The sequence below is a fragment of the Stenella coeruleoalba genome (genome assembly GCF_951394435.1).
Source record: "Stenella coeruleoalba genome assembly, chromosome: 1".
Taxonomy (NCBI): Eukaryota; Metazoa; Chordata; class Mammalia; order Artiodactyla; family Delphinidae; genus Stenella; species Stenella coeruleoalba.
The window spans coordinates 181869532-181896173 of NC_137169.1; the positions used below are offsets into that span (position 1 = coordinate 181869532).

Consider the following 26642-nt stretch of genomic DNA (forward strand, 5'->3'; position numbering starts at 1 on the left):
TTCCACCTAGAGAAGTTCCTTTAGCATTTGTTTCTTCTTTTTTTTTAATAGCCTGACGTCCTAGAGGTCATGTCATTGTTTACAAAGCTTAATGATAAGTAAATGACTTGGACACAGATTTTGCTCAGACACCTCAAATCTGGTAAGTCTTTTACCCTCTGGTGATGGGTCTGGTTGGATATGGGTTGAGGAGTTCATTTAGTGTTCAGCCAGTTATCAAGTCTTGTCTTGGGTTTTTGTGTGTTTTTTAAAATTTTTTATTTTTTTATACAGCAGGTTCTTATTAGTCATCAGTCTTATACACATCAATGTATACATGTCAATCCCAATCGCCCAATTCATCACACCACCACCACCACCACCCTGCCGCTTTCCCCCCTTGGTGTCCATACGTTTGTTCTCTACATCTGTGTCTCAATTTCGGCCCTGCAAACCAGTTCATCTGTACCATTTTTCTAGGTCCCACATATATGCATTAATATATGATATTTGTTTTTCTCTTTCTGACTTAATTCACTCTGCATGACAGTCTCTAGATCCATCCACGTCTCAACAAATGACCCAATTTCGTTCCTTTTTATGGCTGAGTAATACTCCATTGTATATATGTACCAAATCTTCTTTAGCCATTCGTCTGTCGATGGGCATTTAGGTTGCTTCCATGACATGGCTATTGAAAATAGTGCTGCAATGAATACTGGGGTGCATGTGTCTTTTTGAATTATGGTTTTCTCTGGGTATATGCCCAGTAGTGGGATTGCTGGGTCATATGATAATTGTATTTTTAGTTTTTTAAGGAACCTCCATACTGTTCTCCATAGTGGCTGTATCAATTTACATTCCCACCAGCAGTGCAAGAGGGTTCCCTTTTCTCCACACCCTCTCCAGCATTTGTTGTTTGTAGATTTTCTGATGACGCCCATTCTAACTGGTGTGAGGTGGTACCTCATTGTAGTTTTGATTTGCATTTCTCTAATAATTAATGATGTTGAGCAGTTTTTCATGTGCTTCATGGTCATCTGTATATCTTCTTTGGAGAAATGTCTGTTTAGGTCTTCTGCCCATTTTTGGATTGGGTTGTTTGTTTTTTTAATATTGAGCTGCATGAGCTCTTTATATATTTTGGACATTAATCCTTTGTCCATTGCTTCATTTGCAAATATTTTCTCCCATTCTGAGGGTTGTCTTTTCATGTTGTTTATGGTTTCCTTTGCTGTGCAAAAGCTTTGAAGTTTCATTAGGTCCCATTTGTTTATTTTTATTTCCATTACTCTAGGAGGTGGGTCAAAAAAGATCTTGCTGTGATTTATAATAAAGAGTGTCCTTCCTATGTTTTCCTCTAAGAGTTTTATAGTGTCCAGTCTTAGGTCTCTAATCCATTTTGAGTTTATTTTTGTGTATTGTGTTAGAGAGTGTTCTAATTTCATTCTTTTACATGTAGCTGTCCAGTTTTCCCAGCACCACTTGTTGAAGAGACTGTCCTTTCTCCATTGTATATCCTTGCCTCCTTTGTCATAGATTAGTTCACCATAGGTGTGTGGGTTTATCTCTGGGCTTTCTGTCTTGTTCCATTGATCTGTGTTTCTATTTTTGTGCCAGTACCACATTGTCTTGATTACTGTAGCTTTGTAGTATAGTCTGAAGTCAGAGAGTCTGATTCCTCCAGCTCTGTTTTTTTCCCCTCAAGACTGCTTTGGCTATTCAGGGTCTTTTGTGTCTCCATACAAATTTTAAGATTTTTTTGTTCTAGTTCTGTAAAAAATGCCATTGGTAATTTGATAGGGGTTGCATTGAATCTGTAGATTGCTTTGGTTGGTATAGTCATTTTCACAGTATTGATTCTTCCAGTCCAAGAACATGGTATATCTTTACATCTGTTGGTATCATCTTTAATTTATTTCATCAGTGTCTTATAGTTTTCTGCATACAGGTCTTTGGTCTCCCTAGGAAGGTTTATTCCTAGGTATTTTACTCTTTTTGTTGCAATGGTAAATGGGAGTGTTTACTTAATTTCTCTTTTGGATTTTTCATCATTAGTATATAGGAATGCAGGAGATTTCTGTGCATTAATTTTTTATCCTGCAACGTTACCAAATTCATTGATTAGCTCAAGTAGTTTTCTGGTGGCATCTTTACGATTCTCTATGTATAATATGTCATCTGCAAACAGTGACAGTTTTACTTCTTCTTTTCCAATTTGTATTCATTTTATTTCTTTTTCTTCTCTGATTGCCGCAGCTAGGACTTCCAAAACTATGTTGAATAATAGTGGTGAGAGTGGACATCCTTGTCTTGTTCCTGATCTTAGACTAAATGCTTTCAGTTTTTCACCTTTGAGAATGATGTTTGCTGTGGGTTTGTCATATATGGCCTTTATTATGTTGAGATAGGTTCTCTCTATGCCCACTTTCTGGAGAGTTTTTATCATAAATGGTGTTAAATTTTGTCAAAAGCTTTTTCTGCATCTATTGAGATGATCATATGGTTTTTATTCTTCAATTTGTTAATATAGTTTATCACATTAATTGATTTGCGTATATTGAAGAATCCTTGCATCCCTGGGATAAATCCCACTTGATCATGGTTTATGATCCTTTTAATGTGTTGTTGGATTCTGTTTGCTAGTATTTTGTGGAGGATGTTTGCATCTATACTCAGGGATATCGGTTTGTAATTTTCTTTTTTTGTAGTATCTTTGTCTGGTTTTGGTATCAGAGTGATAGTGGCCTCATAGAATGAGTTTGGGAGTGTTCCTTCCTCTGCAATTTTCTGGAAGAATTTGAGAAGGATGGGTGTTAGCTCTTCTCTAAATGTTTGATAGAATTCACCTGTGAAGCCATCTGGTCCTGGACTTTTGTTTGTTGGAAGATTTTTAATCACAGTTTCCATTTCATTACTTGTGATCGGTCTGTTCATATTTTCTGTTTCTTCCTGGTTCAGTCTTGGAAGATTATGCCTTTCTAAGAATTTGTCCATTTCTTCCAGGTTGTCCATTTTATTGGCATAGAGTTGCTTGTAGTACTCTCTTAGGATGCTTTGTATTTCCGTGGTGTCTGTTGTAACTTCTCGTTTTTCATTTCTAATGTTATTGATTTGAGTCCTCTCCCTCTTTTTCTTGATGAGTCTGGCTAATGGTTTATCAATTTTGTTTATCTTCTCAGAGAACCAGCTTTTAGTTTTATTGATCTTTGCTATTTTCTTTGTTTCTATTTCATTTATTTCTGCTCTGATCTTTATGATTTCTTTCCTTATACTGACTTTGGGTTTTGTTTGTTCTTCTTTCTCTAGTTCCTTCAGGTGTAAGTTTAGATTGTTTATTTAAGATTTTTCTTGTTTCTTGAGGTAGGCTTGTATAGCTATAAACTTCCCTCTTAGAATTGCTTTGGCTGCATCCCATAGGTTTTGGATCGTCATGTTTTCATTGTTATTTGTCTCTAGGTAGTTTTTGGTTTTTTTTTGTTTTTGTGGTACGCGGGCCTCTCACTGTGGTGGCCTCTCCCATTGCAGAGCACAGGCTCCGGATGCGCAGGCTCAACGGCCATGGCTCACGGGCCTAGCTGCTCCGCGGCATGTGGGATCTTCCCAGACCAGGGCACAAACCTCTGTCCCCTGCATCGGCAGGTGGACTCTCAACCACTGCGCCACCAGGGAAGCCCTCTAGGTAGTTTTTTATTTCCTCTTTGATTTCTTCAGTGAACTCTTGGTTATTTAGTAATGTATTGTTTAGCTTCTATGTGTTTGTGTTTTTTACGTTTTTTCCCCTGTAATTCACTTCTAATCTCATAGCGTTGTCATCAGAAAAAATGCTTGATATGATTTCAATTTTCTTAAATTTATTGAGGCTTGATTTTTGACCCAAGATGTGATCTATCCTGGAGAATGTTCTGTGCGCACTTGAGAAGAAAGTGTAATCTGCTGTTTTTGGGTGGAATGTCCTATAAATATCAATTAAATATATCTGGTCTATTGTGTCATTTTGGATGATCTGTCCATTGGTGTGAGGTGTTAAAGTCCCCCACTATTATTGTGTCGATTTCCTCTTTTATAGCTGTTAGCAGTTGCCTTATGTATTGAGGTGCTCCTATGTTGGATACATATATATTTATAATTGTTACATCTTTTTCTTGGATTGATCCTTTGATCATTATGTAGTGTCCTTCCTTATCTCTTATAACATTCTTTATTTTAAAGTCTATTTTATCTGATATGAGTATTGCTACTCCAGCTTTCTTTTGATTTCCATTTGCATGGAATATCTTTTTCCATCCCCTCACTTTCAGTCTGTATGTGTCCCTAGGTCTGAAGTGGGTCTCTTGTAGACAGCATATATATGGGTCTTGTTTTTGTATCCATTCAGCAAGCCTGTGTCTTGTTGTTGGAGCATTTAATCCATTCACATTTAAGGTAATTATCGATATGTATGTTCCTATGACCATTTTCTTAATTGTTTTGGGTTTGTTTTTGTAGGTCCTTTCCTTTTCTTTTGTTTCCCACTTAGAGAAGTTCCTTTAGCATTTGTTGTAGAATTGGTTTGGTGGTGCTGAATTCTCTTAGCTTTTGCTTGTCTGTAAAGCTTTTGATTTCTCCATCAAATCTGAATGAGATCCTTGCCGGTTAGAGTAATCTTGGTTGTAGGTTCTTCCCTTTCATCACTTTAAGTATATCATGCCACTCCCTTCTGGCTTGTAGAGTTTCTGCTGAGAAATCAGCTGTTAACCTTATGGGAGTTCCCTTGTATGCTATTTGTCGTTTTTCCCTTGCTGCTTTCAGTAATTTTTCTTTGTTTTTAATTTTTGCCAAGTTGATTACTATATGTCTTGGCATGTTTCTCCTTGGGTTTATCCTGTATGGGACTCTCTGCGCTTCCTGGACTTGGGTGGCTATATCCTTTCCCATGTTAGGGAAGTTTTCGACTCTAATCTCTTCCAGTATTTTCTCTGGTCCTTTCTCTCTCTCTTGTCATTCTGGGACCCCTATAAAGTGAATGATGTTGCGTTTAATGTCATCCCAGAAGTCTCTTAGGCTGTCTTCATTTCTTTTCATTCTGTTTTCTTTATTCTGTTCCGCAGCAGTGAATTCCACCATTCTGTCTTCCAGGTCACTTATCCGTTCTTCTGCCTCAGTTATTCTGTTATTGATTCCTTGTAGTGTAATTTTTATTTCAGTTATTGTATTGTTCATCTCTGTTTGTTTGTTCTTTAATTCTTCTAGGTCTTTGTTAAACATTTCTTGCATCTTCTCGATCTTTGCCTCCATTCTTTTTTCCCAGGTCCTGGATCATCTTCACTATCATTATTCTGAATTCTTTTTCTGGAAGGTTGCCTATCTCCACTTCATTTAGTTGTTTTTCTGGGGTTTTATCTTGTTCCTTCATCTGGTACATAGCCCTCTGCCTTTTCATCTTGTCTATCTTTCTGTGAATGTGGTTTTTTTCCCACAGGCTGCAGGATTGTAGTTCTTCTTGCTTCTGCTGTCTGCCCTCTGATGGATTTGGCTATCCAAGAGGCTTGTGCAAGTTTCCTGATGGGAGGGACTGGTGGTGGGTAGAGCTGACTGTTGCTCTGGTGGGCAGAGCTCAGTAAAACTTTAATCTGCTTGACTGCTGATGGTTGGGGCTGGGTTCCCTGCCTGTTGGTTGTTTGGCCTGAGGCAACCCAACACTGGAGCCTACCTGGCCTCTTTGGTGGGACTAACGGTAGACTCTGGGAGGGCTCATGCCAAGGAGTACTTCCTGGAACTTCTGCTGCCAGTGTCCTTGTCCCCACAGTGAGCCACAGCCACCCCCTGCCTCTGCAGGAGACCCTCCAACACTAGCAGGTAGGTTTGGTTCAGTCTCCTATGGGGTCACTGCTCCTTCCCCTGGGTCCCAATGCACACACTACTTTGTGTGTGCCCTCCATGAGTGGAGTCTCTGTTTCTCCCAGTCCTGTCAGTGTCCTGCAATCAAATCCCACCAGCCTTCAAAGTCTGATTCTCTATAGGAATTCCTCCTCCCGTTGCCGGACCACGTGGTTGGGAAGCCTGACGTGAAGCTCAGAACCTTCACTCCAGTGGGTGGACCTCTGTGGTATAAGTGTTCTCCAGTTTGTGAGTCACCCACCCAGCAGTTATGGGATTTGATTTTACTGTGATTGCACCCCTCCTACTGTCTCATTGTGGCTTCTCCTTTGTCTTTGGATGTGTGGTATCTTTTTTGGTGAGTTCCAGTGTCCTCCTGTTGATGATTGTCCAGCAGCTAGTTGTGATTCTGGTGTTCTCGCAAGAGGGAGTGATAACACATCCTTCTACTCTGCCATCTTGTATGGAAGTCTCTCCTTGAGCATTTGTTATGAAGCTGGTTTTGTGGTGCTGAATTCTCTTAGCTTTTGCTTGTCTGTAAAGCTTTTAATTTCTCCATGAAATCTGAATGAGAGCCTTGCTGGGTAGAGTATTCTTGGTTGTAGGTTTTTCCCTTTCATTACTTTAAATATATTGTGTCACTTCCTTCTGGCCTACAGAGTTTCTTATGAAACATCAGGTAATAATCTTATGGGAATTCCCATGTATGTTATTTGTTAGTTTTGCCTTGTTGCTTTTAGTATTTTTTCTTTATCCTTCATTTTTGTCAATGATTATTATGTGTCTCAGCTTGTTCCTCCTTGGGTTAATCCTGTGTGGGACTCTGTGCTTCCTGGACTTGGGTGGCTGTTTTGTTTCCCATGTTAGAGACGTTTTCACCTATTATCTCTTCAAATATCTTCTCAGGCTCTTTCTCTCTCTCTTCTCCTTCTGGGACCCCTATAATGCAAATGTTGGTGTGTTTGACCTTGTCTCAGAGGTCTCAAATTTGCCTGATTTCTTTTCATTCTTTTTTTACTTTATTCTGTTCTATGGCAATGATTTCCACCACTCTGTCTTCCAGATCACTTATCCATTATTCTGCCTTATTTATTCTGCTATTGAGTCTTTCTGGTGTGTTTTTCATTTAACTTATTGTGTTCTTGAACTCTGTTTGGCTGTCCTTTATATTTTCTCTTTGTTGAAAACTTCTTGTAACTTCTTGCTCTGGATAGTCAGTCTTTTCCTGAGTTCCTGGATCATCTTTACAATCATTACTCTGAACTCTTTCTTGGGTAGGTTGCCTATCTCCACGTCACTTAGTTGTTCTTCTGGGGTTTTATCTTGTTCCTTCTTCTGGAACATATTCCTCTGCCATCTCATTGTTTAAATTTCTATTTGTATTTTTATGTATATGGAAGGTTATTTATGTTTCTTGACTTTGGAGAGGTGGTCCTCTGTAGAGGATATCCTGTGCATCCCAGTAGTACACTCCCTTCTCTGGCCCTCCCACCCAAGGGCCAGAGACCAGCTATTCCCAGGGTAGGTTCTGAACTGCTTTTGCAGACTCGGTTCCACAGGTTGCTGGATAGTAGTTTGCTTGTTTCTGGTATCTGCCCACTGGTGGGTGGAGCTGGATCTTGGCCCTCTGGTTGGTATGGCCATGTCAAGGGGCATGTTTAGAGGTGGCTGTGGGCTCTGGAAGTCTTTAGGCAGCTTGTGCTGATGGGTGGGACTGTGTTCCTGCCCTGTTGGTTGTTTGGCCTGAGGCCTTCCAGGATCCTACAGGCTGTTGGGTGGGGCCAGGTCTTGGTGCCAAATGGTGGCCTCCAGAAGAGCTCATGCTGATGAATATTCCCCAGTACTTCCACCACCAGTGTCCTTGTCCCCACAGTGAGCCCCAGCTGTCCCTGCCTCCCCTGGAGACCTTGCAAGACCCGCAGGTAGGTCTGGTCCAGGCTCCTATGAAGTCACTATTTTTGCCCTGGATCCCAGTGAGCACAAGACCTTGTGTGTGCCCTCCAAGTGTGGAGTCTCTTTTTTCCCCATTCCTGTGGAGTTCCTGCACTTGAACCCCGCTGGCCTTCAAAGCCAAATGCTCTGGAAGCTCCTCCCTATTTCAGACCCACATACGGGGGAGCCTGACGTGAGGCTTAGAACTCTCCTATTAGAGAACTTCTGTGATGTAATTGTTCTCCAGTTTGTGGGTCACCTGTCCCAGGGGTATGGGATTTGATTATATTGCAGGTGTGCCCCTTTTACCGTCTCATTGGGTTTCTTCTTTATGTCTTTGGATATAGAATATCTTTTTTGTTAGGTCCCAGTCATTTTTATTGATGGTTGTTCAGCAGTTAGTTTTGATTTTGGTGTGCTCATGAGAGGAAGTGAGCTCAAGGTTCTTCTACTCTGACATCTTGTCCTTGTAACAGTTTTAAAGGGGATTGTTTTTTACTCTGTGATATTCATTGTTAGTGTAAAGAAATGCAACAGATTCCTGTATGTTAATCTTGTATCCTGCTACCTTGTTGAATTTATTAGTTCTAATAGTTTTTGTGTGTTTAGGGTTTCCTATATAGAGTATCATGTCATCTGCATATAATTACAGTTCTACCTCTTGCCTTCCCATTTGGTTACCTTTTATTTCTTTTTCTTCTCTGAGTACTAGGACTTCCAATACTATGTTGAATAGAAGTGGTGGAGTGGTTATCCTTGTCTTGTTCTTAAATTTAGCAGGAAGACTTTTAGTATTTACTGTTGAGTATTGTGTTGGCTGTGGGTTTGGCATAAATGGCTTTTACCATGTTGCAATATATTCCCTCTATACCCACTTGAGTGAGAGTTTTTATCATGAATGGATTTTGAATTTTATCAAATGCTTTTCCCACGCCTGTTGCAATGGTCATGTGGTTTTTGTTTTTTCTTTTGTCAATGTGGTGTATCACTTTGATTGATTTGCCTATGTTGAACCATCCTTGTCACACTGGGATTGATTGATTTGCCTATGTTGAACCGTCCTTGTCATACTGGGATTAATTCAGCTTGGTCATGGTGTATAATCTTTTTTATGTGTTGTTGGATACAGTTTGCTAATATTTTCTTGAAGATTTTTGCATCTATATTCATCAGTGACATCCGCCTGTGATTCTCTTTTTTTGTGGTATCTTTATCTGATTTTGGTACCAGCATGATCACAGCTTCATAGAATGACTTTGGGAGTGTTCCCTCCTGTTTGGTCTTTTGGAAGAGTTTGAGAAGGATAGGTATAAGTTCTTCTCTGTATATTTGGTAGAATTCCCCAGTGAAGCCATCTGGTCCTGGACTTTGGTTTGCAGAGAGTTTTGGGGGGTTTTTTGTTTTTGTTTGTTTTTAATTATTATTATAGATTCTATTTCACTTCTAGTGATCATTTTGTTCAAATTATTTTTTCTTGATTCAGTTTTGGTGGGCTGTATGTTTCTAGAAACTTGCTCATTTTTTTCTAGTTTGTCCAATTTGTTGGCGTATAATTGTTCATAGTATTCTCCTATGGTTTATTGGTAATTCTGTTTTATCAGTTGTTATTTCTCCTCTTTCATTTCTTACTTAGTTTATTTGGGTCCTGTCTCTTTTCTTCTTGGTGAGCCTGGCCAGAGGCCTGGCAATTTTGTTCATCCTTTCAGAAAACCAGCTCCTGGCTTGATTGATTTTTCTGTTGTCTTTTTAACCTATTTTATTTATTTCGTCTCTGATCTTTATTATTTCCTTTCTTCTGCTGACTTTAGGTTTTGTTTGTACTTCTTTTTCTAATTCTTGTAGGTGGTAAGTTAAGTTGTTTGAGATTTTTCTTGTTTTTTTGGGGAAAGGCTTGTATTGCTATGAACCTTCCTCTTACGACTGCTTCTGCTGCACCCCATAGATTTTGTATGGTTGCGTTTTCATTGTCATTTGTCTCAAGGTATTTTTTAATTTCCTCTTTGATTTCATCATTGACCCATTGGATATTCAGTAGCATGTTGTTTAGTCTCCTGGTAATTGGTTTTTTTTTTTCCCCCGTTTCTCTTTATGTGGTTGATTTCTAGTTTTATACCACTGTGGTCAGAAAAGATGCTTGAAATTCTTTCCTCTTAAATTTGTTGAGGCTTGTTTTGTGTCCTAGTATGTGGTCTATCCTACAGCATGTTCCATGTGCACTTGAAAAGAATGTCTATTCTGGGGGATTTTTGGATGTAATATCCTAAAAATATCAATTAAGTCTAACTGTTGTATTGTGTCGTGTAGGGTCTCTGTGGCTTTATTTTCTGTCTGGAAGATCTGTCCATTGATGTCATTAGGGTGTTAACATCTCCTACTATTATTGTATTCCTGTCAATTTCTCCTTTTATGTCTGTTAGTATTTATTTTAAATATTTAGATGCTTCTGTATTCCTTGCATATATGTTGAGTATATCTTCTTGTATTGATCCTTTTATCATTATATAGTTTCCTTTAGCTTTTTTTATGGCCTGTTTTAAAATCTATTTCGTCTGAGTATTGCTACCCCCTGCTTTCTTGTCATTTCCACTTAACCTACTGACATTTAAGGTAATTATTGATAAGTATGTATTTATTGCCATTGTAAACCTTGTTTTCCAGTTGATTTTGTACTTCTGTGTTCCTTTCTTGTTCTTTTTGTTTTCCCTTTTGTGTTTTCTTGGTTTCTTTTCTATTCTTGAGTTTTCTTTTTGGTTTTTGTGAATCTATTATATGTTTTTGATTTGTGGTTACCCTGGTTTTCAAGTATGTTAACCCATTACTATATCTACGTGCTTTAGGCTGGTAGTCATATAATCTCAAACACGTTCTTTTAAAAATCTACATTTTCTTACTCCCCTCCCCCTCATTTTTTGATTTTGATGTCCTATTTTATATCTTCCTATTTATCCTTTTGGTGTTCATTGTAGTTACGATCACTTTCACAAAGTTGTTTTTGTTTTTTGTTTTTGCGGTACGCGAACCTCTTACTGTTGTGGCCTCTCCCGTTGCGGAGCACAGGTTCCGGATGCGCAGGCTCAGCGGCCATGGCTCACGGGCCCAGCCGCTCCGCGGCATGTAGGATCTTCCCGGACTGGGGCACGAACCCGTGTCCCCTGCATCGGCAGGCGGACTCCCAACCACTGCGCCACCAGGGAAGCCCACAAAGTTTTTTTGGATATTCTTTTAATTTATGTACTGGCTATTTAAGTGATGTACAGTCCTTTTATATATGTCTTTCCTACTGTGATTTTCCCTTTCTTATAGATTCTTGCTTTTTTATTTAAAGCAGACCTTTCAATATTTCTTTTAGGATAGGTTTAGGATTGCTGTATTCTTTTAGTTTTTGCTTGTCTGAGAAATTCTTTCTCTTTCCTTCTATTCTAAATGATAATCTTACTGGGTAGAGTATGCTAGATAGTAGGTTTTTCCCTTTCACGACTTGGAATATATCTTGCCACTCCCCTCTGGCCTGCAAAGTTTCTGTAGAGAAATCAGCTGATAGCATTATAGAGGTTCCCTTGTAACTGACTCCTTGTTTCCTCTTGCTTCCTTTAGAATCCTCTGTGTTTAGCTTTTGCCATTTTAATTTTGATATGTCTTTGTGTAGGTCTGTTTAGATTCATCTTGTTTGGGACCCTCTGTGATTCCTTTACCTGAGTATGTTTCTTTCTTTGGGTTTGGGAAGTTTTCAGCTATAATTTCTTCAGATACATTTTCGATCCCCTTTTCTTTCTTCTCATTCTGAGATCTGTTATGCGTAGATTGGCATGCTTTATATTATCCCATAACTCTCGTATGTTGCTTTCATTCTTTTTCATTTGCTGTTCTGATTGGGTGGTTTGCATTATTCTGTTTTCCACATCACTTATTCGTTCTTCTACATTATTTATTTTGCTATTTATTGCCTTTAGATAGGTTTTCATCTTGGCAATTGAATTGTCTAATTTTAGTTGGTTCCTCTTTATAGTGTGTTACAGTGGTCTGCATTTCTATCAGTATTTCTTTCTTAATCCCTTCAGCATTTTTATTACCTCCTTTTTGGACTCAGGGTCTGGTAGACCGGAGAGGTCTGTTTCACTGTTCTTTTAATTGGGAATAGCTCCCCTGCTTTTTCTTACTTATATTTCTCTGAATCTATTATGAATTTAGGGAAAACAGTTATCTACTGTGGTCTTGAAGGGCTGTTTTTATGTGCAAGCACCCCCGTGTAGCTTGTGTGAGTCCAGTATTTTTGGTCGTAGGGCTCTTTTTGTTATGGGTGCCTACCACATCTTTCCTGTGTGTGCTGGCCGTTTTCCCAACAGAGGGTGTGTCTGGTGTTGTGGTGACCAGAGGCTGCACTGGATGTTGAGTGGGGCTTCCTCTTTCCTATGTGGTTGTCATAGCCCTTTGGGAGCAGGGTCTGCTCCCCAGGTGTTAAGAGTAGAAGCCCCAAGATCTGATTATAAGCTGTGGTGTGAGGTAGGTTGGGCTGGAGTGCTCCATCTGGGAAAGGAGCCACTGTGTATTCCTCCCCAGGAGCTGTCCACCAGGACCTGCACTCTCTGATGTCATTTGTCACTCACTGTGTGTGCTCACAAAGTACACTGTTGTTGGCACTACCCTCAGCTCTGCCTCCACGTGTGGGCAACCTACTGGTGTTTTGTGTGCTCCTAGAACTCAGTGGCTGACCTGTGCCCACTGTGAGCAAGCCGACAATGAGGCTGCTATGGCGGGGCCATGCCCCTCTCTCATGTGTGTGTTAACAATTGGGCTCCCATGATGGACCCAGGCTCCATCCTGCACACTCCCACTTGTGGCCCTGAGCACATTCCAGGCCCTTCAGTCTGTCTCCAAAGAGTCCTCTCCCCCAGTCTGTCAGCTGAAATCCAAGTTTCAGCAGCGACTTGCTGTGCACACCAAGCAGGTGCTTCTCTCCTGCTGGGAAATGCAGCAAGATAGCAAGGACCCTCTGCACTGGTCTCTGCTGGTTTCTGTCCTGCTTGCCACAAGTTAGGTGTTGCACTATCCTCCAAGTCTCAGGCTATCTTTCCTAGCTGACCTCTCAGCTGGTGGAGGAGGATCCCAGGGTGAGGAAACCTTTCATAGCTCCCTCCCAAGGGCACAGGTCTCATCCTACCCAGTTACGTGGTGTATTTCTTGCTGCTTTGGTTGTACTGAGATCTGCCAGAATCCAGTAGGCATTCTGAGAATTATTCCACATGTAGGTGTATTTTTGATGTATTTGTATGAAGAAGTGAGCTCCATATCCTTTTATTCCGCCATCTTGATCTCATTCCCCCAAGTTTTTATTTAGCTTTTAAATGCTTAAATTTTAGATGGTCAAAACTATAGAAAGAGATAGTCACAGTACTGCTTCCATCCCATCTCTTTCCTCCCCCTATTGGTAACCATTTTTATTTGGGTTTACTCTTCCTTTTTGAATTTTATGCAAATACATGTATTGTACATTCATATTTCCCACTTTTTTGTGTGTGTGTGTGGTACGCGGGCCTGTCACTGCTGTGGCCTCTCCTGTTGCGGAGCACAGGCTTCAGACGCGCACGCTCAGTGGCCATGGCGCATGGGCCCAGCCGCTCTGCGGCATGTGGGATCTTCCCAGACCGGGGCACGAACCCACATCCCCTGCATCAGCAGGCAGACTCTCAACCACTGCGCCACCAGGGAAGCCCTTCCCACTCTTATTGACACTAAGGTAGTTAAGTGTAGCATAAACAGTGTTCTGCATGTTGCTTTTCCACTTACTGTATCCTGACTGATCACTGGGTATCAATATGTGGAAATAATCTTCATTTTTTGGTGACTATTAGTACTTCCTGTGTGGATGTCCCCAAGTACTAGTTTACTCAGCTAGTCCCCTATGAGTTGACATTTGGGTGTTTCCAATCTTTTGTATATATCACTCCAAATTTTTGCCAGTGTTACTTTTGGGAAAGAGCCTAGAAGTAGAATTGTGAATTAGAGGATAAATGCACATATAATTCTGGTAAATACTACCAACAACTACTCTTCTATACAAGTTTTAAGCTTCTCAACCTTTTCATTCCATTACCATATATGTTATTTCCCCATACCCTGAATAGTACATATGTTTTAGAGTTTTTCCAGTAAAAGTTAAAATACAGTATGTTTTTTTATATGCTAAATTCTTTTTATATGTTAAATGGTCACTGAGGGATTTCCTGGTGGCACAGTGGTTAAGAATCCACCTGCCAATGCAGAGGACACAGGTTTGAGCCCTGGTCCAGGAAGATCCCACACACTGCAGAGCAACTAAGCCCATGCACCGCAACTACTGAGCCTGCACTCTAGAGCCTGTGAGCCACAACTACTGAGCCCACACACCACAACTACTGAAGCCCGTGTGCCTAGAGCCTTTGCTCTGCAACAAGAGAAGCCAAACAATGAGAAGCCTGCACACCGCAACGAAGGGTAGCCCCCACTCGCCGCGACTACAGAAAGCCCATGCACAGCAACAAAGACCCAACACAGCCAAAAAGGTTATAAACAAACCAAAAAAAAGTCACTTACATTCCTTTTACTAATGAAGTGTTTGTTAATAATTTTGGAATTTTCTCAATGTGTCATGTTTTTGGTAATTGTGGGGGGGTTTTGCCATGTAAACATTACATAGTTAAAATTATCAATATTTAGCTTTGTTACAGCTAGATTTTAAGTAAGTCACATAGTATAGTTTTCCCTCACTGAGGTTGCGATGGAGTCTTTCAGTACTCATGTGGCTTCACTTTCACATTTAGATTTTCTGATCTGTTTGGAATGTACCCATATGGCTATTTTTAGTTATCTCAATAAGAGCCCATCTCCTCCCCATAGTTATGAAATGCTATTTACTGTATTCTAAACCTTCCATACACCTTGGGTATTTTTTATTCTGTTCCATTGGTCTGTTTATTCATGTGCCAACATCACAGCTTTAATTACAGAGGTTTTACAATGTGTTCAATATTTAGTAATAGTTATCCTACATATTGGCTGTTTTTTTATGTTAATTTTAAACCCTACCAAACTTTACCCTAGTACTTTTACCAAATTCTCTTATTAAGTGTAGCAGTTTTGGATTTCTTCTCTACGCATTTAATTTGCTTTCTCTTTTCTAATTGCAGTGGCAAATAGCTCCAATACAACATAGTTATGGAAATCACAGGCATCTTTCTTGCTCTTACTTCTGATTTTAGGGGGAGTAATACCCTCTGAAATAAACAATTCCCCTAAAAGCCTGACTTTTCTGACATACATCTGGACATCTGCTACATGATAGGTTTTTATTCAGCACAATAGATGGGATTTCATATTTTACTTTACAGTTATTGTTTTTACAAGCCATCTGATCCATGGCAAACCCACTTACTGGTACTATATAAATATGTGTATTCTCAAGTTTCGATTTAGTTCTAATTTATTCATAAATATATTTAAATCTAGAGAAAAATATTTGTGATTAGATTATTAGGGCATGTTAATTCGTGGTATATACATTACTTAAGCTGTGAATAGATCAATCTCTGTAACAACCTTGAAACACAGGTATGAATTTGCATTTTATGCAAAAATTCACGTTTTATTTTTATTCTTACATTGGTGGGAGCTGATGTCAGAACTGGAAGGCAAGCAATAACTTTTGTTTCTACCTCTTAGCTGAACAAGACACACAATGTGGCATTTTCATTAGGTAAGACTTGTTTCTTTACATTTCACACTAGAATACATTACCCTTTTCTTGAATAAAATGACCCGGTTACTAAGGAAACCATCTTTGGAGGGAGTGTTTGTTTAATAAGCATATTTTATTTAAATAAATCCTCCAACAGGAAATGGAGAATTCACTGCCTTTACTTAGACTGTGTAAGTAGTTATATGTGAAATTTATCTGTGCAGCTCACCAACATGTCCTCATTGGAAACATGGATATTTCCACATCACAGTTCCCAAAAAGACTAAAGTCTCAGAATTCTGTATCTCCTTTGGCTTGCTTCTCTCTTGATTCCACCCAGGCTTTATTAATGGTTCGCTTCATATCATCATCTCCATCTTCATAAATTTTCTTTAGAACATTCATTAATCCCTCACTAGGATCTGTTTCAGTGTCGTAGGAGGGCTTTCTGTTAAAAAGAAAACACACGCAATCAATAATGGAGGAATATATATAATGTACATGAAACATATAATAGTAATAACAATATATAGAATGTAGAAATATATATAAATAATCCCATTTACTAACAAATTTTATAGGTATGATTACTAAGTATGAAAAGAGACAAATTAGTATGTAGGAAGTACAAGAGTGGGGGTAAGAGGAAGACAGAGTATCCAAACATACTCTGACAATCAAAACATGTACAGATTCATCTTAAACAATATATAACCACACTTAGTGCATCAAAGAATGGGCATCAAAAATGGTTAAGGGGGACTCCCCTCGTGGCTCAGTGGTTAAGAATCCACCTGCCAATGCAGGGGACATGGGTTTGAGCCCTGGTCCAGGAAGATCCCACATGCAGCTAAGCCTGGGCGCCACAACTACTGAGCCTGTGCTCTAGAGCCCACAAGCCACAACTACTGAGCCCACATGCCACAACTACTGAAGCCCGTGCATCCTAGAGCCCATGCTCCACAACAAGAGAAGCCACTGCAGTGAGAAGCCCACGCACTGCAACATAGAGCAGCCCCCACTCGGCGCACTAGAGAAAGCCCAGGTGCAGCAACAAAGACCCAACACAGCCAAAAATTAATTAATTTTTAAAACAACGGTAAGGGGTTATCTTGGGACTATGGGATTTTAGGTTAATTTTTAGCAGGAAAAGTAAAGAAATAAGCTTTTACTTTTCTAAACTTTTAATTTTCTTAAAAGCATGTTTCCTCATATAATATAAAAAACAATTTCATTGACAAAAAACAAACATATGTTATATATGGACACATACTGAAGCTCATATTTTTTAATTAGAAAAGCCTTCTCTTAAACCTGAGATACCTGAGTTTTGGACCTGGTGGTATAAAAGCACAGCCCTCAATGTAGTCAACACTTCTAGTTCAATCAGTGTGCAAACTGGGCTCATTAACTTTATACTTAATTTTTCACTTAGCTCATTTATTAAGTGCCAGATTCTGTACTGGACCCTGGGGATACAGTAACAGTAAAACAGGTTCCTATACTCAGGTAATCCATTCTAGATTTAAAAGCAATTCCACAGGTAATGCCTAACACCTTAGCCAACCACATCCCAAATGCACACTGGCTATGGGAGGGAGGAGTGAGAGAAATGTGGATGGCTAATTGACTCAACGTAGTACATTACTACTGCAGGAAAGCAGAGGAATGTTTTACCTAGGATGGAAGTATCTTTGAATAAACATTTTTCAGAATAGCCATTATTAAGGAGGATAAAAATATTCTCTTTTTCACTCTATACCAGTGATAGTGAAATTCTAACTATATATCAGAAACTTCTGTGGAATTAAAAAACCATATATGGGTATCTGGGCTACTATGGAACTACTGAAATGGAATCTCTCAGAATGAGCACAGCACCTATATAGCAGCACCACTGGCCCAGGGTTAAGAACCAGCACAAAAGAACCAACCACAAGTACAAAGATCTCCTTAAAAAGCAACTTGCTAGATACATGCCCTCTTCGGGTGCCCTCTGACAAGTGAAAGCAGATATAACTAACTGGGTTAATCAGAGGACATTAGAAGGTAAATGGTCAAATTGCAGACTATACACCTCCATTATTGATGAACATCTACAACCCTAGCACAGAATACATTATAATTCTTAAATAAATGAAAGCAGACTCACTCTTTCTCTTTGCATTCTTTTTCAACCTGAGTCAGGTAGTCCCACCGTGTGTTTTCTGCTTTCTTCCTACATAAGATAAGAACTGTATCTGTCTTGATCTGGAAGAAAAGTGGAAAACAGGTACAACTTAGAACACATGGAGATAGGCATGAATATTTAGAAAATAATTATTTACTCAATTACTCGAGTTACTGTTACGTACAGTAACAGTTTTAGGTGCTAGTAATACTTTTATGAATAGGCTGGAAAATCATACACAAACTAATTCCTTCAAATACTAGATGCTATCAAGACAAAGAGGATGTTAATGAGTATTGGGGAAGGAACTTCACTAGGAAAGCCTCTCTGGGGTGAAATGTGAGCTGTGGCCCAAGCTCCAGGAAAGAGGGCCTTCCAGACAGTTGACACAGGAAGAGATGATTCTGGTGTCTTTGAAAACAAGGAGGAGGAATGGCTGGATTTTGATGATTGAAGGAGAGAATAAAACAGTAAGAGAGGTCAGACAGGCAGAAAATCATGTAAGGCAGTATTGGTTAGGGAGTTTGCAAGATGAGCAGAAACAGCAAGAATATACAGCCCTTTCAACAATGATCCACATAACTCTAGGACTCTTGAGTAATACTTCAACATGTGATTAGCGGACAAAGAAGGGAGCAGGGAGTCACAAGTTAATCATTAAATTATATTCTAATATTACCTTTAAGCTGCTACATAACTCTATGTAAACACAGACAGCAGAATGGCACATCTGTGTACCAGGGGCATTAAACTTCATTTATTTAAATTAGGTAGGAACAGAAGGATTATCTGAATTAGTGAAAAATGAATAATGTTGTTTCAAAGACAGTTTATTTCAATTTTGTAAAACAAATTATTATTCCCATTGTACAAATGAGAAAGCTGAGGTATAAAGTGATTAAGTGAGCTGCCAAAGGTCACAATTAATATGTGATAAAACTGGCATTAAAACTCAAGTCTGGGCTTCCCTGGTGGTGCAGTAGTTGAGAATCTGCCTGCCGATGCAGGGGACACGGGTTCGAGCCCTGGTCTAGGAAGATCCCACATCCCGCGGAGCAACTAGCCCCGTGAGCCACAATTACTGAGCCTGCGCGTCTGGAGCCTGTGCTCCGCAACAAGAGAGGCCGCGATAGCGAGAGGCCGGCACACTGTGATGAGGAGTGGCCCCCGCTTGCCGCAACTAGAGAAAGCCCTCGCACAGAAACGAAGAGCCAACACAGCCATGAATAAATAAATAAATAAAAGTTAAAAAAAAAAAACCTCAAGTCTCATTCTTAACCACTTTCAGTTTATTCAACACCCTCCTGATTCTAATGCAATATTCTTATAATCTATTTTTCTAGAGCAGGAGCTGGCAAACTTTTTCTGTAAAGAGCTAGATAATTAGTATTTTAGGCTTTGTGGGCCACACGGTCTGTTGTAGCTACTTAACTCTGCCACTGAAACACAAAAGTAGCCAGACAACACATACACAAATGAGCACTGATATGTTCAAATAAAACTTTATTTACAAAACAGGCAACAGGATAAATTAATTCTAGTTCATCTTAATTCTAAACTGGCCAGGTAATTTCATGAGGTTTCACAATATTATGAAAAAAATATTATGACAATTATGACAATATTACAACAAAAAAGTAAACCTACCTTTTTTGAACTGCCTTCCACAGAGATGGGTTTCAAGAGATTGTTCACAATCATGGAGTAACTCTTCCCATTTAGATTCTTTACCAAAAGATCAAATGACCTACAACACAATAGTGAACACTTTATCTTTCTGGTTCTGTGAAAGGTGCTCTTCAGTCGTTGTGGAAATAAAGCCAGTTTTACTTTAGGATGTGCACCTGGCCATCCCAGATGATAAGACTCAACCTTTAAAGCAGATGTAAAGGATAATTTTAAATTTAAGCAGAATTTTAGAAGCTGAAAAGAACCCATAATAAGGCACTGTCTTCCCCATTATGAGAACTCACCTCTCTGTGAAATGCACCTGCACATTCTCAGCGGGGACTTGATGAACTCCAGTTAAGGAAATGTAGATTTTCACAAACTTATCTGACTGATCCCATCCTGGTTAACAACAACAAAAAATGGACCATGAATAAAGTCTGATACTATCTCTGGAATAGCAAATGCACACAGCTCATAATAAAACTCACTAAGATAAAAATCTAGTAATAGAAACATGAAAGAAAGAAAGATATAAGAAACTTTTTAGATGGAAAAATTGAGCTTCAAAGCAGTTAAGTAATCTACCCAAAGTTAGGCATCTAGCTAGTGAAACAGCCTGGATTCAAATCCAGGTTTACTGAACACAAAGCCCATGTTCTTTTTATTCCTTAGAGTAAGCAATATGATCGTTAAATACTTCCTTAATTGTAGCTCATTTCCCCTTTTTATGGATATAATTTTGTCCTATTCCTAAATATTGATAATCTCCACCAAGCTGGATGGCTAAACATCAGCTTGTCTAATCAGTATTAGCTAATTCCATAATCATTTCTACTTCTCTAAGCAGTTCAACAAATGCAAACCTAGCTTCCTCAATTCCTTTCCCTGATAAAGCAGAATATAAATTTAGAGTCAAATTCATCCAAATCTGCCAATTTAATTAACCTACCAATATCTAGAACTTATTTCATTTTTTTTATTATCAAGCTAGTCTCTAACCTATATGAATTCTGCTAACAGAAAATACACAAATGTCACATAAAAAGCACATCATATAATAAAATATATATTTATCTAGTTATTGTACTATATGACTTTTTCTTACTTAGTCCTATAGAAATCTAGTGTTAATAATAAAAAAAAAGATGTTCTAGAGGGTTCTGTACTTCATTTAGTTACTTACCATCCGTTCAACCCATCCTCCACAATGATAACTATTTCTCCCTAAACACAAATTTAGGTTCCTAGTTACTATGCCAGAATCCTACCACCTTCAGACCAGTTTCCTATCGTCAACGAAGTACACAGCGTATCTCCTATAGTACTGCAGTACATCACTTAAACACAACACACACACTGCTTTTTGCTATGACGATACCCAAAACGCATGATGCGTTTCACGTCTCTACTCATGTGCTTTGCTCATGCAATTCCCTTCTTTTCTTCATACTTGACGAACTCACCTTTTAAACTCAAATGTCTCTTCTAATTCTCCCTGACTGTTCCTCCCCTCCAGCAGAATTACTTTATCAGCTATATTCTCATAATACTTCATAAATCTCTATTCAGTTAATGAAATATTAAGTACTTACTGTGTGCTAGATATTGTGAGCACAAAGGAAAATAAGACTGTCCCTGCCTTCGTGAGAGCTCATTACTCAGACTTCAAGTTGCATTGCTTCCAAAATAAAAAAAGTCTATAATCAATTTAGGGAAAATGGTATTATGACATTGTTATGGCATTAACTGTACGTCTATGTCCCAACCACACCATGAGCAGGGATTGGGTCTTGCTCACTGTTGTGTATCCACAAGTCCAAGTACAATAAAGGCACATACTAGGTGCTCAAAAATGTTGTTTGAATATAACTGGATTCTCTTCCTCAGTTAATATCGGTGATTGTTTGGCAAACAGAAATGCAAAACAGGAAGAAAAACAAAACAAAAAGCTGTGTCCATATATACTGAATATATTTCAGAATAGGTTCCTTCTTGCTGCTACTCACCATTGTACTAATCATCTTGCTCTCTTATTAATTAATTAGCTTTTAGAATGCAGCATTTTCTTTTTAATATCTTAAAAAGCATCTTATTAAATAAGAACTAATGGGTCTTCTCTTTAAAATCACCAAAAACAAACACTCAAGACTATTAAAAAATTGATTTTGTTAGTGGGTCACTACTAAGGAATACATTGCTCAGAGGCAGAAATAACTGTATAGAGCTGTATGTAGGGGCGAGTCATACCATAATTACTGATTTTCACTGTATATCCTGTTGTAATAGGAGCAACCACAGCAGCTGGCTTTTCGTTTTCCAGAAGTTCTGCTTTCCTCTGTGATTTCTGCTGCATCTTATTCTTGATTTCTGTCTCAATCCTGGATTTTTCAGCTGTCAGGGCATCACGTACTCTTTTTCTAGTGGCTTTTTCCAGCAGCACCTTCACCTCTTCTAGATCTTTCTGTAGCTGTGTTAAAATAAAAGATAAGTTAGCTATGATAAATAAGACAATAGTTTGATATTGTGCATATCGGTCATTTCAATTTACTGAATAAGAGCTAAGAATAGGAGGTTCATTTAAATTTCCTAGGGTTGGGTAGCAACAAGGATTCTTTCCTCCAGCCTACTGAATTGTAAATAACTCAAGATTCCTTTCTTTTAAAAAGGAAAACTTAATCTTGAAGTAACAATAGGTAATCAAGCCAAATTTTTCCAGTTTGGTAGACTGTTATCTACCTTTGTTTTAAAACATTTTATTTACAAGATACGAGTGTGATTTATAAACATTTTCTGATTATAACATGAAGAAATCCAACAAAAGGGAATCGTGAATTTCCTTGTAACATCCAGTCCTAGTCAAGAGATATTAGGAATTTTTTAAATATTAAAATAAAAGAGATGCGTGAGTACATGGTAGGTGTGGTGAAATGCTACAGCAACTTGACTGAGGTAATACTCTACTTTCCGTCAGTGATGCGTCCTCACTGATCTTCCTACCCCTAGTAATACACATAAGAAAGTTTAAATTTTTAAGACAAAAGATAAAAAAATAAAGACATATTTCTTCTTCTAAGAAGTTAGACAACTTCTTAATTCTAAAGCTCCTGGTTAATTTTACTGTCAAAAGTCTGGGACTTGGTTGCACAGTAGAGAATGAAAATCTGGATAAACAATCCAACGTGCAATGCACTCCTGGATCACTGAAAAAGCCACCTGTTTTTTTCTTCTCACGCCAATACACTGCCTACCCAAGTCTATTTCTATTACTTTCTAGAGACAGAGTCAACATTGTGTTAATTTAAGAGTTAAAGACACTGTTAGAAAATTAATGGGCTTAAAAACTTTTTTCCAGTTACCCTCTGACTTACTGCAAATGTATGAGATCTTTATAAACAAGGGATTCATTTCTCTTAAAATGACTTTATATTCTGGCTTGATACTAGCTAGCAATCTGACAGGAAGGCTTTGACATTATAGCCTGAGATCATGTAAGGCTCAATATAAAAATCCTTAAATGCTTGGTAACTTAGTATAATATCCAAAGTACAGCTCGAAAGTCTTTAGATTTCTTGAGTCTTAGAAAATGCAAACCAGAAAAACAAATGCTTTTCTTTTATCCCAAGTCTTTTATCTCATTTAACTCAGATGCCCTTGTTTCACCTATCTGTAACTGCTAACTTGGTATAAAAAGTCCAACTGTGCCCAGTCTCCTGCCCAAATTCTATCCCCACCTCCCAAAACTCATATTACTAAGAAAAAAAATTGCAAACTCATCTTTAAAGCATAGAACCAAGATGCTTTTAGTGCAAAGCAATCTTTTTTGTTATAATAGCTTTCAAAATTCACATTCATTCTAATAACAAGATGAAAAAAAAATTAAAATGTTAAATGAGTATATTTTGTTTCCAGAGTAAGGATTTAGTTAAAAAAAAAAAGTAAACGTATAGATTCTAAACAAAAGGTTTTACTTCTTGACTGGAATAGGAATCCTTTTTCTAGGAGACTCAGAAGAGAACTCTGAGAATTAAGCAAGAGATCCCCAGGCCCTCTTTACAGCCAGTTTGGCTCTACAGTACTACAAAAATAAGATATCCACTGTTAAGTCTGAAGCAATTTACAGCAGGCCTGTTTAAGGTAATTCCTCAGTTCTTCTCTGTTATTTGCAGATCTGAAACCAGTAAAATTGATCCCTTTGGTGCTTTTCCTGTACACATATTTAAGATGCCTTAGATACAGCATTTCTTACCTAATTTATCTAGGCATTCACTTGTTTTCCTTATGCAAAATCACACCTCCCTTTTATCCCTATCCATAAACACATTAAAGCTTTCTCTTCTAATCTATTTCCAAATTCTTCACTAGGAAGCAATAAAACCAAAGTGCCTCAAAATAGGCAAAGACGTTGTACAGACATTTCTCCAAAGACAGACAAATGGCCCTCAAGCGCATGAAAAGATGCTCAACGTCATCAGGCATTAAGGAAATGCACATTAAATCCACAATGATACACCACTTCACATCCACTAGGATGACGAACAACAACAACAAACTCCAGCAAATAACAAGTGTTGACGAGGATGTGCAGAAATCGGAAGCTTCATACACTGCTTGTGGGAATGTAAAGATGCACTTTGGAAAGGAGTTTAGCAGTTTCTCGAAGTTAGTTACCATATGACCCTGCAATTCCACTCCTAGATAGATACACAGAGATTTGAAAACGTATATCCACATAAAAAGCTGTACACAAGTATTCATAGCAACACTGTTCATAATAGCCAAAAAGTGGAAATCATCCAAATGTCTATCAATTTATGAATAAACAAAATGTGGTATATCCATAAAAAAGATTATTCTGCCATAAAAAGAAATACATGTTTCACCATGGATAAACTTGAAAACATTATGCTAAGTAAAAGAAGCCAAAAAGTAAAAGGCCACACACTGTAAATCTCCATTTGTATGAAATGCTCAGAATAGGCAAATCCATAGAGACATAAAGTAGACTGGTGGCTGCTGAATGGGAAGGAGTAATGGGAAGTGACTGCTTAATGGCCACTTAATGGGTTTCTTTTGGGGTTGATGAAAATACTCTCAAATTATATAGTGGTGATGATTGCAAAAACACTGTGAATATACTAAAAAGCACTGCACCATACACTTTAAAATGGTTAAAAACTGAGTTTCATCTCAAACAAAAAAAAGTGTCCCTAAATGTATACACCGCAATTAGAAAGCCCCTTACTTTAAAGAGGATTAATACTGAACACGCCAAATGTAAGACTGTAAAGTCACTTCAGAGATTCTTTCCTCAGGGCACATGGTACCACAAGGCCAATCTTTAACACCTAACAAACTTGTGTCAAGTTATCCAGAATAACACACATAGTTTTTCTTCATTTAAAGCAAATTCTCAGACTTAAAAAGTCAAATGTGAGATTTCCCACTCTTGTTCATATTAAACAAAAAGATTTCCAGAGAACAAGTCTAGTCAATGGATACCCAACACTTTACTGTGAATAACAGTACTGTCATCTTAAGTCAAAAAAAGAGCAATCCAAGTTTATTATTCCCATGCTGTACCTGTGCAAACTAAGTCTCCAAAAAAGTTAAGCTGCCTCTGTTTAAAGAGCTTAAAAGAGAAAAAGCTATTTCCTACCACTAGTTACAACTAACTTTACAATTTATTTTTTAAAACGCCTATAGCAGATTGTTTTGTCAAGCACTATTTTGAACATTTAGAACTATTACTTGGTCTTTACAACCCTATGAAAAGGATACTGTGACCCAGAGAACCACCATAACTTGCCCAAAGTCTGTGTAGAGAAAAGATGACTAAGAGAATTTAAGTGCTGGGACCGAAGACTTCTCACCTTCCAACTGCCCTCTACCATGGAACGACACTCAGTTTTTGTAATCAGCTTTAATTTAACAACGCTTCACGTCCTCAGGCCAGTGTAACGCGGGCGGAAAGGGCCTGAGGATACCGTGAAGGTGACCAGCCCTCAGGTCCACCATCGGACCTACCTGCCGCCGGGAACCACGACACATACCCCCGCTCACCTACACCGCCGACCAAGGCTGAGCCGGGGGCATCGGTCGTCAACTTTCCGGGGAAAGCGAAGGCCCCGAGGCCCGCAGTGGCCGGGTCGGCAACGGGGCGCCTGCAGCTGGGCGGGTGGCAGGCCAAGGGGAAGCGCGGGAACCCGAGTACGCAGGAAGGCGGTCCGACAGGCAGGTGTCGCGTGCGGCCGCTAGGCAGGCAGCTCCGCACGGGAAACGGCGGTGGGGCGGGAGACGGAGCGGAAAGCTCCAGGAAGGGCGAGCGAGGAAGATGAAGGCCGGACCCCTTACCTCCTCCACAGTTGAAGCCATGCTCGGGCTGCGTGAGGGAAGGCCCCAGCTGCAGCGGTGCAGGGGCGAGAACAGCAAACGCCGCACTGACCGCGCTCACCCCGAGCGCAGACAGCACCGGCACCTTTCACAGTGGCCGCGGCCTGAGGGCACACCCGAACCTGCGAGAGATCTCGGCCCGCCTCCCGCACGCGGCGCCTCTAGAACCTTCGCGAGTCCTTCGAGGCCGCCCCCCGAGCCCAAGCACCGCCTGCAGGGCTCGGCCCCGCCCCGCCTCGCCTGGCCCCGCCCCGCCCACCTCGCCTCTTAGCAAAGCTCAACTCTCGCGATTAAACCGGAAGTTCGAGAAGAGAAACGCCTCTACCTCCACGCCGGGGCAACTGTACGTAATATACTTTGACCCCGTAGGTCCCGGCTGCGCAGTCGCAGCTCAGAACCGCTGCTTTCCCGTACCATAACCCAACCCCGGAAATTACGCACTGATCTTCGGGGGTCCAAGCCGGAAGTTGACTAGAGAGTCGGCTGTTTCCGTGCTCTCTAGGACCCAGTGCCATCGAGGCGGCCATCTTGTGTAAGGTTAATCTGTGAAGTGCGAGAAAAGGACAAAAAGGGGGAGATAAAGGAAGCCTGTTTATGCTAAGACGGGACAGAATGAGAACGTTAAGTGTGCTGGGTCCTGAAGGGAACAGTTTTATTTTCAGTGACTGCTGGCGCTCTGGAGACGTCATGATTTAGGCTGTACGACGTGGTGACGTCATCATGGATTGCGGGAGGAGGTGGGGTTGCGTTGGCTATGTGACGGGACCCAGTAGCCCCGCGGGGAAGTAAGCGTGCTAATGTAGCGGGTACCTCCGTGTGTCACCGCATTTCGGGTCCCGGTTTCCCCTGCTAGACTGTTGAAGGCCTTCCCTAGTACCTTCACCGACCATTCTGCGAGTCTCTAGTTGTCACCCAGGTTTGGATTCGGTT

General features: G+C 39.7%; 1 protein-coding gene across 1 annotated transcript; it reads right to left on the bottom strand.

Moving 5' to 3' along the window:
• Window positions 1-6205: 6205 nt before the first annotated feature.
• On the bottom strand, window positions 6206-25931 carry CACYBP (calcyclin binding protein). The gene is made up of 6 exons (XM_079920530.1): window positions 25674-25931; window positions 21570-21789; window positions 19625-19721; window positions 19299-19398; window positions 17634-17731; window positions 6206-15929 (listed from the first exon to the last, which is right to left on the bottom strand). Exons 1-6 carry the CDS (start codon window positions 25692-25694, stop codon window positions 15773-15775), a joined length of 693 nt encoding a protein of 230 aa, XP_079776656.1. The 5' UTR covers window positions 25695-25931; the 3' UTR covers window positions 6206-15772.
• Between the last annotated feature and the right edge of the window lie 711 nt (window positions 25932-26642).

Coding starts and splice junctions, on each gene's coding strand:
- CACYBP (XM_079920530.1), bottom strand. CDS start 25,694: ATGGCTTCAACTGTGGAGGAG. Junction 19,722..21,569: donor AGTGAAAATCAGTAATTATG/GTATGACTCGCC, acceptor GTTGTTAACCAG/GATGGGATCAGTCAGATAAG. Junction 15,930..17,633: donor AAAGAATGCAAAGAGAAAGA/GTGAGTCTGCTT, acceptor TCTTTTTAACAG/AAAGCCCTCCTACGACACTG.